The sequence below is a fragment of the Dromiciops gliroides genome, chromosome 6 (assembly GCF_019393635.1).
Source record: "Dromiciops gliroides isolate mDroGli1 chromosome 6, mDroGli1.pri, whole genome shotgun sequence".
Taxonomy (NCBI): Eukaryota; Metazoa; Chordata; class Mammalia; order Microbiotheria; family Microbiotheriidae; genus Dromiciops; species Dromiciops gliroides.
The window spans coordinates 90411774-90429900 of record NC_057866.1 but is presented as its reverse complement, the minus strand read 5'-3'; the positions used below and the strand labels follow the sequence as shown (position 1 = coordinate 90429900).

Genomic DNA, 18127 nt, shown 5'->3' with positions numbered 1-18127 from the left:
TACAACATTTCCAATAAGCAGACATCCTGTTTAACAACCTCTAATGACAGGGAGCTCACTACCTCCTGAGACAACCAATTTCATGTACACATTTGTAACTTCTCCCTTTTATTCCTAGATATTGAAATGTCAGTTGAATTCCATGGTGTTGTCTTATCAAAAGTAGATCCCTTTCATCATCAAGGCCCACCTTGATGGTTGTGACCATCAGCTCCCTTTTGGGAGCTCATCACTTTTGGAAAGTCACAGTTAGGTCTCAGTTGAGCAGTATAGGTATGGTGTAGTGGAGAAGGCACTGGAGAAGTCTGCCCCCTCCCTGCCCCATGCCCTTGCCCTGGACTTACTAGCTATATGCCCATGGGCACATCACTTAGTTTTTTGGAACCCAAGTTGCTTCCTCTATAATGTAGTGATGATATCATGATGTTTACCTCACTGGAGTATTGTGAGGAACTAATGAGGGCATTCACACAATGTCCTGCACAAACCTGCATCCGATATATGAGTGCCAGTGGTGATTATTGTTAGCATTAGCATATATCCTCATTGTTGCTGCAATGTGTTCTCTGCTACCTCATAAAGCATTTTGTGGGAAAAACAATATGCAGGATAGATTTTCAGTAATTTAACTTTAATTGACTTTATTAAATTAAAATTGCTTTACAGAAGAACAACAATAGTTCATGCTTATGTGCTGCTTTATGATTACAAAGTGCTCTGTATATAGAATCTTGTTGGGTTTTTTTCTCCTCACAATAGTCCTGTGGGGTAGGGAGGGTAAGTGTTATTCTCCTAACTTTACAGAAGAGGAAACTGAGTCTCATAGATAACTAATAGTGTTTTTAAATATAATAAAAGGAGTTTTATCTTATAGTAAGAAAGTGAGCTTCATACTTAGACAGCTGGTAAGAACTGAGATACACAGACATACAAACGATTCTGTCAGCTTGGGGAATTCTTGGTGTGGGGAAGTCCATCACCAGTGAAGATTGTAACTCTTGTGACTTAGGGAATAAGTCTTAGGAAGTTGCTTGAATGACAGAGCTTGTGACTTATCCAGAGTTTCAGCAATTAACTAATGAATCCCAGAAGCAGGATTTGAATATAAGTTAGTGGATAGAGCACTGGGCCTGGAGTCAAGAAGACCTAAGTTCAAATCTGGCTTCAGGTCCTAACTAGCTGTGTGACCCTGGGCAAGTCACTTAACCTGCTCTGCCTCAGTTTTCTCATGTGCAAAATGAGCTGGAAAAGGAAATGGCAAACCACTCCAGTATCTTTGCTTAGAAAGCTCCAGAGGGGGTCACAAAGAACTGGACACAACAGAAATGATTGAACAACACGACTTCCTATTCATTACGCTATACCATCCTACCATGGTAAGATAAAGAAAGCTACTCTATCTCTTAAAAATGGTAACCTCTAAAATAGCTTCATGAAGTCATAATGAAGTAGAAAGAATGTCAGACTTGATTTTAAAAGAGGGGGCTTTGAGTGTAGATTTTAACACATTTTGAACAATTAGTTGTTTGAATTTGGAAAGGTTGCTTTCCCCCATCCCTTTGCTTCCCTGGGGCCTAAGTCTCCTCCTCTATAAAATGGAGAGAATAACAATATTTATCTCATTGGTATATTGTAAGGAAAGTGCTTTCTAAACCATAACGTGCCTTGCATTTGTGAGTTGTTGATAGTATTAAAGCCTCATTGAGTCAGGTATCTGTTTCTCTGGGAAAGGCGGTCCTCTAGCACTGTCCATGGTACTACTTTTTTGTCTGGTTTTCACTGAGTTGCTGTCCTTCTCCAACATGTTTATAAGAGGGAAAGTAGTAGCTGTCTCCAAGCTTTCAGAGGAGTTTAATGCTTTTCAGAATGATTGGTTTTTGTGCTGTTTTACATGTCAGTTGGCTCCAGCATATTATTCTGAGTGGATGATTCTCTTGTTTTTATAATGTATATACTACATATTATGGATATATATTATATGTAAATATACATGATAGGTATCGCATATAAACATGCATAATACTATTATACACAATGAACACACATTTATGTACATACCCATGAATATATTATGTACATATTCAATACATATATAAACATTTGTATGTGTATCTAAGCCCATTTACATATGTGTATATGTCACATTTTTGCGGCAAATAAAGCAGACATTCTTGCTCCAATCAAGTTACTAGCTCTGTGACCTTGTAGGTCATATAATGATCTCTGGTGATATTTGGTACTAGTTCTCCATTTTTTGAACAATGAATGGCAACTTCTAGAGCTATTATTTCTCACTCAGAACAATGTATAATGTAGATGTACATTTCTCTACTCACAGACCATTGGATAAACTTTTTTTGTCATAGAAGTTACTTCCACTAAGAACATAGTATTAAGTGTAGCCAAGAAAAGAGATTAAAAAATGGACTTCTCACTTACAAATTAAAACCTTTCAGTGGATTCCTGTTGTCTACACACAACAAAACAAACTGAAGCAAAATTGCTTTACCTGATGATGGAGACCTTCTACAATTTGCCCCAATCTACTTTTCCAACCTTATTTTGCACAACTCTGCTCTACATCCAAACTACATTTTTTTTTTGGTGAGGCAATTGGGGTTAAGTGACTTGCCCAGGGTCACACAGCTAGTAAGTGTTAAGTGTCTGAGGTCGGATTTGAACTCAGGTACTCCTGAATCCAGGGCCAGTGCTTTATCCACTGTGCCATCTAGCTGCCCCCAACCAAACTACATTTAAGCCAAAAGAACCATTAGTTGTCCCCAAATTTTTCCTGACCTTGCTAACCTTGAAATACACACAGGCCATTCTCATGCATAGAATTTATTCCCTTGAGTCTCGGTTCAGATGTAATCTTCTGAAGGTTTCCTGATCTCCCCCCCCCCACGAACCCAATCCAGTAAATATTATCCCTCCATCCTCAAATTTGCTCAGAGCTCTTAATCTGGACCTCTATTTTTTTGCCTTGATCATGTATGACCTTGTACTATACTTATCTTTCTGCTTTTGAATCCTTATTATTAGATTTTAAGCTCTTTGAAGTCAAGGGTTATGCCATTTTGGTATTGTTCTTTCTCCAGTTCTGAGTGCAGACACAGCAGATAGGAAGAACTTAGTAAATATGGATTAAATTGAAGTGAGCCTGCCTTGGCCACTCAGAACATCTATTTATCACTTCCATCACTGTGCTTCGTTATACTTTTGTAAACCTGCCAGCCAGCAGCAATGGAGCGATTTGCTGCACTGATACTGTCTCTTTCTACAAAGTGCACCAAGTTAATGAAGTCATCAGACTTCAGGGTTCAGTATCCAAACATGTTTGAACATTTGGCTCAAGGAGCAGCGTTCCTGGGCCAAGAGGGTGCTGGAGGATTTGGCCTTACAGATTAAGTGGTGAGGACAGTGGTTTTCTGTCTTTCTGGTAAAACAAGAAAGTTCTGCTGGCACTTCCATTGGGGAGCCTCCTTTTCATACACAAAAACCTACGCTAAGCACAACTGGCCTCTAATCAATGGAAACACATTCTTTCTTGGGAAATCATCTGGCCAGTAATCTACAAAGCCTAAATATAACCTACAAGATTTACAATCACTCAGTGAACAGTTTCCTTGGGAAAGCTAAGGATCTAAAAAGACATCGAGAATCTCTAGCCTGTGGTCAAATCATGTTCTCATCTCCTTCTTAGTTCATGGCACCTACTGTGTTCTTATCAGCAATATCAGCTCAGGTGACTCTGTAGGATCATAGATCTGGGAGCTACCTAATGAGTACATCTAACTCAATCCCTATATTTTAGAATTGAAGACACTGAAGCTCAGGGAGCTGAAATAGCTTGTGAAAGGTTATTCAGGCAGAGTCAGGATTTGGACTCAGTCCTTCTGACTCAAAACACAGTGCCCTTTCTACTACACTACATTGTCACCTTAAGGTTCAAAGACTTTTGCAGGAAGAAAGCTTCCCAACTATCATGCTAATCCAAATAGGGGTCACCCCTAAACCTAATCCATTGTTCTGAATGATCTCTTTCTTTAAAGGTAGACAGACAGACAAATAGACAGATAGATGACCAATATATTCTCCTTGGTCACTCCAACCTTAACCAATCTGTGTTGAATGTGGTCAATGATGAACCAACACAGAACCTGGTTGAATGGAAGCAGCACAACTGGTGAAAGGCTTGGGGTGAGTGTTTGCAATAGAGATGGGATGGGGGAAGATTTGAATAAATTGTCAAAGAGAGAGAAGAGAAAACTTGAAAAATGGAGTCAGGGATTTGCCCCTTATCCTGTGGCTCTTGATAATGTTCCTGCCCAGGTTCCTATCAGGTATGCTGAAAATGCTCCCATCTAACCAGAGCACATGCTACGATAGTCATTCCCAGATTTGTGGGGGACGTATTTCCAAAATGAACATGTCCCTACTACATACGTTGGGACACCCACACATAATACACAAATAACACTGAAACATATATTTTGCGTGTATTTATTTATATAGTCATAGTCATAACATTAATTAAATGCCATGCTTAGTTTTTCTGCAAGGCAGACTCAAGGATAAAACATGCCTATAATCAGCGCAACATGATAAGTATGCTTAGCATTTTAAGGGCAGTTGATTTCAAGGTAGAAAACTGTGGTACCAAAGAGAATATGTAGATGTTTCCCCAAAGCACTGATCTTATCCTATAGTTGTTATCATTGTCACCATCATCAACAACAACAACAATGAGCATCTGTATTGTGAAATAAGATTTTCAAGGACTTTAAGTGTTACTCACTTGATCTCCAGAACACCTCTGGAAGGTCAGCACTAATGTCATCCACATTTTATAATTAGCAAAATTGAGGCTGGGAGAGGTTAAGGAGCTTGACTCATGTGACAATTGGAGTGATGCCACCTACTGGAGAGTTACTGTAGGAAAGCTCCACCCTGAGGAGAAGGTGTCTGAGGGCAAGCTATGTGGCTTGGAAGGTCAGTTCCTTGGCGTCAGGAAGTACTGTCTATCAAAGCTACCAGCCAATTAGCTTGGAGCTGTGTGTACGCATGTGGATGGGATGTCCCGGTTTGCACAGGAGGCTTGTGGGATAAAGAAGGGGTGTGAGGCTTGCTCTCTCTGGCTCTTTTGTGAGGACCTCAGCAGGGAATGGAGCAGGAGATGCTGGCTCCCTGAGATAGCTGAATCTAGGCCTCTCTCTCTTTCTTCACCAAATTCTTATGCTCCTTAATAAATGCTTAAAAGTCTAAACTCTTGCTAAGGCTTCTAATTTATTGGCGACCACTCATTAGATTTTTAGACAGTATAGCTAGAATCATAGCCACACTGATTTGAATGAAAGGATTAGGAAACCTAGGGCAGCCAGGTGGCTCAGTGGCTAGAGAATGGGGCCTAGATAGAGTTGGGAAGACCTGGGTTAAAATCTGTCTTCAGACATTTTTAGCTGTGTGACTGTGGGCAAGTCACTTAACCCTATTTGCACCAATCGTCTTATATGTAAAATGAGCAGGAGAAGGAAATGGCTAACCATAACAGGAACTTTGCCAAGAATACATGACTGAAATGATGAAACAAAAACACCCAAGAAACCAAATTAAAGATGAAAAAGCCAACTTACAATTCACTTGAACAAACAACACAGTTTCCTCATGGCCAGCAGCATTCTCTGCTTTGACAAAGACTCGGTAAATTCCTGGATTCATGTAACGGTGTCGGATAGGTTCCCCTGTCACAGTGAGGTTCACATAGACAGCCTTAAAGCCATCACCAAGGTCCACTAGGTACTTAGTATTTAGAACATCCCCCTAGAAGAAAAAAATCAGAAAAAAACATTTAGATTGAGTAAATATACCCTGTGATGTGTGTGTCATTCATACGTACCTTGCTTTCCTGATTCATGCCTTTTCTTAAACCAATTCCTCTATCTTGAATTTCTTCTCATAACTCCTCCTACTGAAATCTGACCTGTCCATTAACATACAGCTGAAATTCCTCTTCTTGCATGAAACAATGTCTGATTCTTCCTTCTCTCCTCTGCAGTATCTAAGCATTTTGTTGGTGCTTTTGTTTTATTAGGCTGCATCTTTTTTAACTTCTAAGCCCAATGCCCATTAAATTGTGAGCTCCTCATTTCTCCCAGCAGGATTAGGGCTCTCTCCAGCCCTATTTGGATCCCTAATGAAGGCTCTTTCCTTTTAGACCCACCCTCTGGTTTCTATTAGTCTTGATCATATCCTTTAATGCCTCTGAATAAGGACTCAAATGTATGGATAAGAATCATGCTAACTCTCATTTCTGTGTCTGTGTATTTATATCACTCTATAATTATAATCTTCTTTGATTCTCACAACAACCCTGTGGATTAAATAACAGAGATATTATCCCCATTTTATAGATAATGAGGGGCAGGTAGGGCCTGGAGTCAGAAAGACTCTACTTCATGAGCTCAACTCTAGTCTCAGACATTTATTAGCTGTATGACCCTGGGCAGGTCACTTAACCCTGTTTGCTTTCGGTTCTTCAATTTGTAAAATGAGCTGGAGAAGGAAATGACAAACCATGCCAGTATCTTTGTCAAGAAAACCCCAAATGGGGTCATGAAGAGTCAGGCATGACTGAACAACAACATAGATAAAGAAACTGAGGATCAGTGAGAGGAAGTGACTTGCCTAGGGTCACACAGACAATAAAACCGGTGCTATCTTTACCACACCATTCTTTCTCTACCTAGTTCATGTCATATCTACTGGAAAATTTTAGCACTAATACCTTGAAAAACATCACAGAGCCTTCTAAACACTCTACCATAAAGAAAGAAAAACATTATTCTTTTCCCTTTATAATGCCACGGTTTGTTGCACTTCCCTTTATCTCGTCATACACAGTAGCAGGAACAATGCCCAGGACATAGAGGTAGATTGCAATAAAGAGCTTCCACACTTATCAAAAGCTCATCTCTGCTTCAGCATTTAATCACCCACAAAAGATGTTTACTGCCTCATATACCTCCCTGCTGTGAACATTATCCTTTAAATAACCATATTATCCATATACAGGTGGGGAAAATTGAGTGAAGGAATCAGTAACTTATACTTTGCAGGGTGGAAGAAAACACTTTTCCCAGTGTGCCTACGTAGCTGGACCAAATGGTCATGCCATCATATTGAAATAGCCCCTGAATGTCCATGTTGCTACTTTTATTCTTGCTTCTATTCACAGGACGTTTGAGCTGGAAGGGCCCTTAGAACAGAATGGGAAGAGGTGGGAAGGACTTTATAACATAGGCAACTGTTAGCCTTGGAAGGAAAATTAGATTAGAACAAAGATTATTCGAACCAGAAGGGGCTTTAGGGATTATACTGTTCAATTCCCTTATTCTACAGAAAAGGAAAGGAGGTCCAGAATGGAAAAGCGACGGGGCCAACGTAAGATAACTGGTTAGTAGGGGAGCTGGGACTAGAAAGAAGCCGGTTCTTGATCCTAGTTCCAAATTGGTTATATTACATCATGCTCTTGCTTTAATATTATTGCCAAGTAACATAAACTAAAGAGTAACCTTCATGCAATTATGGTAAGACAATTGTAGTGGGTGTATGGTCAAGGCAGCATGGTGGAGGATACAGAGGGCTGAAAATGGAGCAGTGTTTTCCACAGTTCCTCCCTCTTCATACCTTAACTCTTCTACTGAAACTGTACATCTGATTGAACCACTGTCCATTCTTCTGGTCACCCTCATTCACCACTTTGGGACCAGTCCTTCCTCTCCTTCAAGCAACATACCAGGCAATTGTCACATCTTGCCATTTCTACCTCCCAGACCTCTCTCTTTCACCCATCCCCCTCTCCATCCACTCATGCTTCCACCAACCTATATCAAATCCCTATCATCAATAGCATTAGAGGCAAGTAGATGGCACAGTAGTTAGAATGCTGGACCTAGAGTCAGGAAGACCTGAATTCAAATTTGGTTTCAGGCATGTACTAGCTGTGAGACCCTGGGCAAGTCATTTAGCATATCCTGATTCAGTTTTCTCAACTGAAAAATAGAGATAATGATAGCAACTCCTTCCTAAGGTTGTTGTGAGGATAAAATGAGCTAAGATTTGTAAAGTGCTTAGCATCGGCCTGAGACATAGTAGGTGCTTAATAAATACTTATTATCTTCTCTTCTCCCTTCCTTCCTCCCTTTCTCCTCCTTCTCTTCCCTTTCCTTCCCCCTCTCCACTAATTGATCCTCTACTCTGCTGCCAAGGTGACTTTCTGAAATCATAGGTCTGACCAACTTCATCTCTACTCCATCAATGCCAGTGACTTCCTAGTATCTATTATCTTTTGCCCCATATGCCCAGAATATATTGCCTCTTCACTCCTGATCTACCCCCAACAAACTTAGCTAGTTCTCTCTTTTTTCTCTTCCAATGATCATGTACACACTCGTTCGTCTACAGGTTGCATCTTCCTCCAGACAGGAAGGGCAGCCAATGCAAATGCACAGAGTTGAAACATTCCAACTGTGGAGTGTCTTGTGAGCAGACAAGTACGGCTGGATCAGAGAATGAATATAATTTCCTGATATATCACAATCAACCTCCCGTTTCTGTGACTTTTCACAGCCCATCTTCTCTGTCCCTTTAATAGCCCTCTCCCCAAAGCCTAAAATGTTTTCCCTTCCCCCTTCTGCTTCCAGAAATCCCTGGGTTTGTTTTTTTATAAGATTCAATTCCAGGGGCAGCTAGGTGGTACAGTAGATAGAGCACTGGCCCTGGAGCCAGGAGTACCTGAGTTCAAATCCGGCCTCAGACATTTAACACTTACTAGCTGTGTGACCCTGGGCAAGTCACTTAACCCCAATTGCCTTACTTAAAAAAAAAAAAAAGATTCAATTCCAGTACCACCTTTCCTGGTTCCCCCAATGGTTAGGATCCTTCCTCCTAAAACTATCTTGTATTCATTTCTTGTACATGCACACAAAGGCATGCTTCTTTATATGTGTACATGTTATATCTTCCTTTCTAATGTAAGCTCATTGAGAGAAGGGAATTGTTATCACTTTTTTGTCTCTGCATCCCTGGAGTTTAGCACAATGCTTGGCACATAATAGGACTTAAATACTTGCTTACTGATTGGAGTCTCTAACTTCCTTCAAGTTTCAGCTCAAACCTTTTTATGTGAATTTTTTTATTCCCAAACTACCGATGCCTTCTCCCCCAAATTATATTGTATCACCGTGTATGCAATACATTACATTTTGTCTTATTCTACGGGAACCAGGCCACCATGCTATGGACACTTCCCATCTTTGCCTCTCCAGTTCCTATAGGTAGCTTTTTCTCATCTCCCTTTTAGTGCCCAAAGTTTTATGTGTGGTCTTCCTTCAGGAGAATGTGAGCTCTTGAAGGACAATGACTAACTCATTTATTTATATTTGTACCCTCAGGGTTCAAGACAGTAGCTGGCACATGGTAAGTGCCAAAGAAATGCTTGTTCTATCTATCGTTGTTTTTCCTTCCTCCCTCCCTTCCTCCCTCCCTTCCTCTTTTCCTTCCTCCCTCCCTTCCTCTTTTCCTTCCTCCCTCCCTCCCTCTCTCCCTCCCTCCCTCCCTCCCTCCCTCCCTTCCTTCCTTCCTTCCTTCCTTCCTTCCTTCCTTCCTTCCTTCCTTCCTTCCTTCCTTCCTTCCTTCCTTCCTTCCTTCCTTCCTTCCTTCCTTCCTTCCTTCCTTCCTTCCTTCCTTCCTATGTTGTCTCCCCAGACAGATGATAAGAAGGCAGGGCTTATTTCACTTTTGTCTTAACGCTCACTCCCAGTGTTTTAGGACAGTAACTCATAGTAGGTAGTTTGTTGATTGAGTGATACGTGAGTCCTGCCTCACTTATTATATGTGATTCTGTGCATGTCTATTCTCCCTCTGTCTCTCTCTTCCCTTCTTCCCCTCCTTTATCATAATTCACACAAATAAGCATTTATTAAGTAACTACTATATGCCAGGAACTGTGTTAAGTGCCAGAAATATAAAGAAAGCCAAAAAACATGTTCCCTGTCCTCAAGGAATGTGTATTCTAATGGGATTCTATCTTAGTCTACAAAATGAAAATAAAATCTGTAGCATTTAAAAGGTTGTAAGGACCAAATTGATTTTGTGCATGAATACAGTTTGCAGACCTCCGAGATCTACATAAAGACAATTTGTTATTATCATCAATGGTGATAAGAACTAACAAAATCTACTCTCTGTTAATCAGCGGATTATTCCTTGTTTATCTAGGTTCTCCTTGCTGCAATCTGTCTGTATCCTCCCTGCCACAAGAGGCATGGTAGCTTCAGGGTGATTTCCCTAATTTTTTATTTCGGCATTTTTTTTTATTTTTAATTTAATTTAATTATTTGCAGGGCATTGGGGGTTAAGTGACTTGCCCATGGTCACACAGCTAGTAAGTGTCAAGTGTCTGAGGCCGGATTTGAACTCGGGTACTCCTGAATCCAGGGCTGGTGCTTTATCCACTGCACCACCTAGCTGCCCTGGTTTCCCTAGTTCTAAGGTCACATTTCTTGTCTTTCTTTAGGCAGTGGTGCTGACGTGCAGAAGAGTTGGAGAGAGGGCAGGTGAAGGGTCAAAGGTCAAGTCAGAGTGAGAGCTAGTCAAGGGTAATCCCTTGACTGTGAGCAAAGTCACTCTTCAAGTTCAAACCCACTTAGAAACCTATGGGTTTCAGCATCAAACCTGCCTTCAGTTCCTCTCATGGGAGTGTGGAGGCATGTCTGATATTCGTTCCAATCTATAGGTGGCAGCAGATTGCTGTGTTTCTTGTACATTTCTTGGTTTAATGTAAGAGGCAAAAATTGATGGAAAAAGTTTGATATCTGCTATGGGATATAGAAGTTCTTTTTCTTAGACCAAGATTTGGAGGATGTTAGGGAACTGCTGGCTAATTCTAGAGAAGTGACTGGTCTTAAAAGATGCAGTCAGTGAATCAGAGAACATTAGAGATGGGACCAGGGAATCCTCACATGTTAGACTTGGGAACAAAGGCAATTGGAGCAGGAAACATGGAACAATGGTACTGCTAGGGGCGCTCTGAAGTCATCTAGTGCAATCAATGTATAAAACACAAGTTTTCTCCAAGCCATACCTGATGAGCATTCATCCAGCTCCCACTAGAAGGTCTCCAGTGACCGGGAACATATTACACTCACAGAGGCAGCTCCTTTTCCTTTTTGGACAGTGTTGATCACCAGAAACCTCTTGATATTGAGCTGAAATCTGTCTTGCCATGGTTTCTACCCATCGTTCCTAGTTCTATAGTCTGTAGCTAAGCAGAATTCATTTAGGTGGTCAGATCACACAGTGTATAGACTTCTGGATCTGAAGTCAGAAGATCTGCCTTCAAAATCCTGCTCTGGACACTTACTAGTCATCCTAGGTAACTCAACTGACACCCCTGGGCCTTGGTTTCCTCATTTTGTAAAATGGGAATGATAATAGCACCCCATTACATGGTTTTTGTGAGGACCAAATGAAATAACACATATAATGCATTTTGCAAACCTTAAAACACCATTTAAAAGTTAGCTGTTATCATTATACATGGAAGGAAAAACAGCAATAAGAACTCTCTAGGAGTGGAATGTCAATTAGTGCCTTAGGAGGTAGTGAGAACCTCCTCACCTGAATTTTTAAGGATGGTTAACCACTTGTTGAAGACGGAGTAGAGAAGATTCTCCTTCAGGTACGAGTAAGACTCTATATCCTCTAAAGTCTCCCTCACCTCTGAGATTCTTTGAGGTTAAATGACTTGCCGAAGGTCACACAGATAAGCTGGTTGCAGAGTCAGTGCTCAAAGTGGGCGTCTCCTGACTAGAAATTGAGTGTTTTTTGCACTACTTTATATGGGAATCTTTCTCTGTCATCATTACTAGCCAGAGATATATTTTGGCAGCTGCCCACGGCAATGAAAGTGATAGGTGGGACTCCAGAGTATTTGGAAGCAGAAGAATAAAAGTGCCAGTTAATTCAAAATATAGGCCCAGTCCCCCCTGAAAATAGGTTATGGCTGTTCTTTGATAGAATCACAAGGATGAAGAATGAAAAGAACTGAATATGTCAACATATAATGAAAGAATAGCCCTACTATTTCCCTCCAGCAATATCAGAGTGATTGGGGAATAAGGACAGGGATCAAGATTGGACCTGTGATTTCATTTGTATCATGGATTCCCAAGTGAGGAAACTCTCTGCCAATGCAGCTCAGTACCATCTCTGCAACTTATACAGTCTTTGCTTAGGTCTCTGAAATGTTATATGACTTAGCCAGGGTCAATACAGTGAGTATGTTTCAAGGTGGGACTTGACTCAGATCTTCCTGGCTCCAAGGCTGGCTATACCATATTGCTTCTCAATGGGGGAGATAAACCATATTATTATGGTTATCAGAGTGCTCAACCTCTCAAATATAAGCTATACCTCTGGGGGTGGCTAGGTAGCCCAGTGGATAAAGCACCAGCCCTGGATTCAGGAGTACCTGAGTTCAAATCCGGCCTCAGACACTTGACACTTGCTAGCTGTGTGACCCTGGGCAAGTCGCTTAACCCCCATTGCCCCGCAAAAACAAAAAAACAAAAAAACCCCCAAAACCCAAAAAAACAAATAAGCTATACCTCTGAAATCAAATTGGCCAAACTCTAGTCTCCTTAAGATATCTCATACAACATATTCCGTCTCCCAAAAATCCCTAGTGTCATTTTTCCTGGCTATTGCCCAGATGTAGTGTTCTTCTTCCTCCTCTGCCTCCTGGCTTCTATCACGACTCAGTTAAAACCCCACCTTCCACAAGAAGTCTTTGCTGATCTCCTTTATTCCTGGTGCCTTCCTTCTGTGATTCTTCACCAGTTTCCCCTGTATATATCTTGTTTGTTTGTAGCTGTGTGGATGTTTTCCTTCTCAAAAAACTGTGAGCCCCTGAATAGCAGAGTCTTTGTTCTTGCCTTCTGTGTATTCCTGTTGCTTAGCACAGTGTTTGGTACATAGGTTTTCAATAAATGCTTTTAAACTTATTTTATTTTATTTTTTTGTTTTTGTTTTTGTTTTTGTTTTTTTTGCGGGGCAATGGGGGTTAAGTGACTTGCCTGGGGTCACACAGCTAGTAAGTGTCAAGTTTCTGAGGCCGGATTTGAACTCAGGTACTCCTGAATCCAGGGCTGGTGCTTTATCCACTACGCCACCTAGCCACCCCCTTAACTTATTTTAAAATGAGAAAAATATAGGTATACAATAAAACACAGAGGCCTTACTCCTCTATGAGAATTCTCCTCTAATTCTGAATTATGGAGATTCTTAAAGTCTATGCTAATATAATGAAAGTGATGTCAGGTCCCAGAAATTCATTGGATACTGATTTGGTGATGGAAGAGAACTAAGAGAGTATTTAGTCCAAAACTCATCATTTCCAAAAGTGAGCAAGCTGAGGTCCCAAGTGATTATATGGATCTGCCTAAGGTGGTATAGATAAGGTTCAGAAGTTGAACCTAAGTCCTTTGACTCAAAACCCAACACTCTACTGTACCGTTCCACACTTTTTTATAAGTAGATTTCTTTGGTACAGTAGAAAGAATGCTGGCTTTGCACTCAAAAGCCCTGGGTTGGAATCCTACCTCCTCTGTGCCTCAGTTTCCACATATGTAAAATGAAGGTGATAAAACTTTCATTGCCTACCTTACAGGGCTATCATGAATGTGAAGGCATCATGCAACTCAATATTTTGTAACCATTAAGTACGGGACAAAAGCCAAGTATTATTAGCTCTAATTTTTTAGCATTCCCAGAATTTTGACCTCCTGGAATTCTCATTTTCTTCCAGAAGCTTTCTCAGCCCCTCTCCCTATCTTAACTTTTAAACAGAGCTTCCTTTCATTCAGTTTTATCAAAGAACTTAGGCTGGATCCCCCCTTTGTCATTATCACATTCTGTCTTGATTTGTGCTTATTATGTTGGAGTCTGTCTATTAAAACTATAGATACTTTGAGGGTATGTTCTATGTCTATCTTTGATTATCACAAGCCTTTGCACACAGCAGGTGGTTAATAAATGTTTGTTGAATGGAATTGAGAAGCTGAATATTCAGCAAAATGGTGGAACTTTGCTTTGGTCCCACCAGGACCATAGGAGGTTGAAAGAAATGCTAGACCCTCAAGGTGCCAGAGAGCCCTTCCAAATCTTTCTTGGCAGCCAAGCTGCTGTGAAAACTGGAGAGTTCAAAGGTGACCGTATCATTAGGCTAATCTCAGGAATACCACGGGAAGGATTAACAGCTCACTCACCTGTTCCTGTCTGACCACAAATGTGATATCCTCTCCTGGCTTCACAGCAACTGTCTCTCCTTTGATGCTGACTTGCAATCCTCTAGGAGCTGTCAGGGGACACTGATGCTGGAACACATACCGCTGCAGGTCCACACCTCCTTCACAGACATTGGATACCACCTTCCGGTACCTACACAGAAGAGAGAGAGAGGTTCTTGCAGAGACAGCCAGGGCTTAAGTGGAAGGAGCCTGGGATCGGGAGTCATAAGGACTGGCTATGAGCTCTAACTTGGACATGGACTAGCTGGGTAACCTGGGACAGTCACCATACAATACCTCTCTCAGTGTTCCTTTTCTCATCCAGAAAACAAGGATACAAATAATTGTATTCTGTATCTCAGAGGGAGGATCAAACAAGAATTATGTGAATTGACTTGTAAACCAAATGAAAACTTAAACAGCCTTAGCACAGTGCCTGGAACATAACAGGCACTTAAAAAGTATTGACTGATGGGTAAATGAGTTTTAATATCATTATTTTTTCCAGGTCTATGATTTCATCCGTGTCAAGAGATCCCCAGTGAAGAAACCCACTTTATTAATGGAGATCAGCAACTGACATCAGAATTTTTCTTGGGACACTGAAAGGTTAAATGACTTGTCTAGAGTCATACAGCCAGGATATGTCAGAGATGGGACTTGAACCCAGGTCTTCATGACTTTGAGGGAAGGTCTCTATCTTCTGAACCAAACTATGTCTCCTTAGTAATAAATGATGCTGGTAATAGTATAAATAATAAGTCTGTCCCAGAAAAGCACAAGCTCAAGGGACAAGAATCTCTGCCCTGCCTACCTCACAAAGTTGTTATATGAAGATCATATGAGATAATAGTAATTATGATTAACACAAACATATTTTAATCAGATTAATTAGTTTAAATTAATTTATATATAATTATTTAAATTATAATTATTTAAACATTTTATATATATAACATTTATGTTATATATATACATATAAATATATATACACATATATAAATATATATGTTATATATATAAATGTTATATATAACATTTATATATATTTAAATTACAATATAATTATTTAAACATTTTAATTTGTATTAAGAAATAATTTTAATTGTTTAATGTAAATATATATATATATTTGTTATAAGGTTTAGAAAGCACTATAATATGTTATCTTGTTCCTCACAATAACCCTGTGAAGTTGATGCTATTATAATCCCCATTTTATAGATGATAAAACTGAGGTTGAGAGCTTACTGACCCCAAATCCCCTCCAGTGTTCTGGCACCCAGCTGCCTCAGATAATGCATGTGAAAGAATTCTTTAACCCAAAAGAGCAATATGTTTTTCATCATTATTATTATTAGCCCTTGAGGTCAGGATCTCATTCTCCTCTGAAACTCTCCTAGGACCTAAAACAGGGTTCTGAATATAGGAAGTATTCATGAAAGTTGAATGGCTGACTGAATAAATCAAAGTAATAGAGCACAATAGAAGGAATGCTGAACTTGGCAATTGAATTTAGCATCCCAGGACTTGAGCTCAAATTCCTGTTTTGCCACTTATCTTCTGTATGAACTGGAAAACTCAGTTTCTCTGGGCTTCAGTTTCTTCTCTTCATCTCTAAAATGAGAGGTTGGACTACATGACCTATAGGATTCCTTTCAGACCTAAATCCAGAAACCTACAGCTGATGATGCTGTTGACTTTTAAGAGGCATATTACCCTTTAAATGAAAGACCATATTGAATAGGGAATAGGGCACTAGACTTAGGAGTCAGGAAGATCATTGACAACAATGTCAAATAGCTACTTTTAAAGTCTCAAAGAAAATTGTGAATTGGTCTCAGGTCCAAAAATAATTCCTGTAAGAGCTCAAAAAGGATTTTAGAAATCAGAGAGGTAGAGGAAAAAATTGGAAAAATAAATGAGTGATGGAGGATTATCATGAAAAACAAATCAACATATTGACATAAAAACGCGGAAGAAAATAAGAACTTAAAAATAGTATAAGCCAAATGATAAAAGAGGCACAAAATACATTGAGGAGGAGAACTCCTTAAGAAGCAGAATTGGCCAAATGAAGAAAGATGTACAAACATTCACTGAAGAAAAGAATTTCTTAAAAAGTAGAATTGCTCAAATGGAAAAAGAAGTACAAAGACTCACTGAAGAAAATACCTCCTTAAAAATTAGAATTGGGCAGGTGGAAGCTAATAATACAATGAGACATTAAGAAACAATAAAACAAAATCAAAAGAATGAAAAATAGAAGAAAATATTAAATATCTCATTGGAAAAACAACTGACCTAAACGTCATGATCAAATAAAAAAGAGAGAACCTAGACATCATATGTTAAAAAATTATCAAGAAAAACTGCACTGGCATCTTCAAATATGAGGGCAAAATAGAAATGGAAAGAAACCCTGAATCATCTTCTGAAAGAGAACACAAAATGAAAACTCCCAGGTGTATTATAGCCAAATTCTAGAGTTTCCCAATCAAGGAGAAAATATTGCAAACAGTCAAGAGAAACAATACAAATATCATGGAGCCACAGTCAGGATAACACAAGATTGAGCAGTTTTTACATTAAAAGATTGGAGGTTCTGAATATGATATTCTGGAGGGCAAATGAGCTAGGATTATAATCAAGAATCAACTCAGGTCTTCCAAACATCAAGCCCAGCACTTTATGCCCACTGGGCCACCTAGCTGCCAATGCTAAACAGTATGTAAATACTTGTTCACTCTAGCTATCTATTCCAGCTAGTTAGCACATTAGATTGAGTGCTGGACGTAGAGTCAAGGAGACATCTCTATGAGTTCAAATCTGGCCTCAGATACTTATTAGATATGTGACCCTGGACAAGTCACTTAACTCTGCTACAGTTCCTCATATGTAAAATGAGCTGGAGAAGCAAATGGCAAATCACTCCAGTGTCTTTGCCAAGAAAACCCCAAATGGGGTCACAAAGAGTTTGACACAACTGAACAACAAATCATCTATCTGTTTACCTGCCTATCTGTTTATTTACCTATCTAACTAGGTATCTAGATATCAATCAATCTGATTTTTCCAGCATCACATTGTGGCAAGACCAGGACTTGAACCATTGTCCCTGATTCTAACTGAAACAGGTAGTATGAGGGTGAGTTTGCAGGGTTAGGTATGGGGCCAGATAACAAGTAATGAGGAAAGAGACATCACCATGGAGGAGTCAAAAGGTTTTCATTGGCCCTTGAAGACACTTGCTTTCCAAGATAAGGTTTCTATGAGATTAAGATTCTTTTAAAAGGGGTCAAGTCTGGAGAGAAAGGCAGAAGTTGTGCTCTTAATAGCTGCACAAGCAGCAGCAAAAGAATGCCTTCAAGTTTTTCACATTACACAGAAGTCAGGCAGCCAAGGAGAAAACTGGTCAAGACCAAAGGAAACTCTTACACTGAGTCAGCTCCTTGAGTGAGGGCCCCAGACAATGGCTGCACTTGTAGAGTTAGGCAGGAAATAAGGGAGGACGTCCTTGTACCCAAAGGAACTTCTGAGAGAGAGGGAATGTGGAACTTCAAAGCCAATTTGGATTCTTCTTTCTTCCTCTCCTCCCCACTCCCTCCTCATTATACCTTCAGAAGAACTCCATGTCCTTGAATGGTAAAATAGGAGGTGGTGACAAAGGAAGAAGGACATAGATATTTATTTGATATAATGATAGACCCCCCAACTAGAATGAGGAAGATCTGAGTTCAAATTTTGCCTCAGGCACATACTGGCAGTATAATCTTGGA

The 18127-nt window shown here is 39.9% G+C and overlaps 1 protein-coding gene across 4 annotated transcripts in view; it reads right to left on the bottom strand.

Annotated features, from left to right (window-relative positions):
- The window catches only part of SORCS2 (sortilin related VPS10 domain containing receptor 2), a 1257082-nt gene that overhangs the window by 58857 nt on the left and 1180098 nt on the right, over positions 1 to 18127 (bottom strand). For all 4 annotated transcript variants that reach the window (XM_043971225.1, XM_043971226.1, XM_043971227.1 and 1 more), the window contains exons 18-19: positions 14328 to 14499; positions 5634 to 5820 (exon numbers count right to left, since the gene is read on the bottom strand). In XM_043971225.1, the coding sequence (XP_043827160.1) occupies positions 5634 to 5820; positions 14328 to 14499 (359 nt within the window). The remainder of the gene's footprint in view (positions 1 to 5633; positions 5821 to 14327; positions 14500 to 18127) is intronic.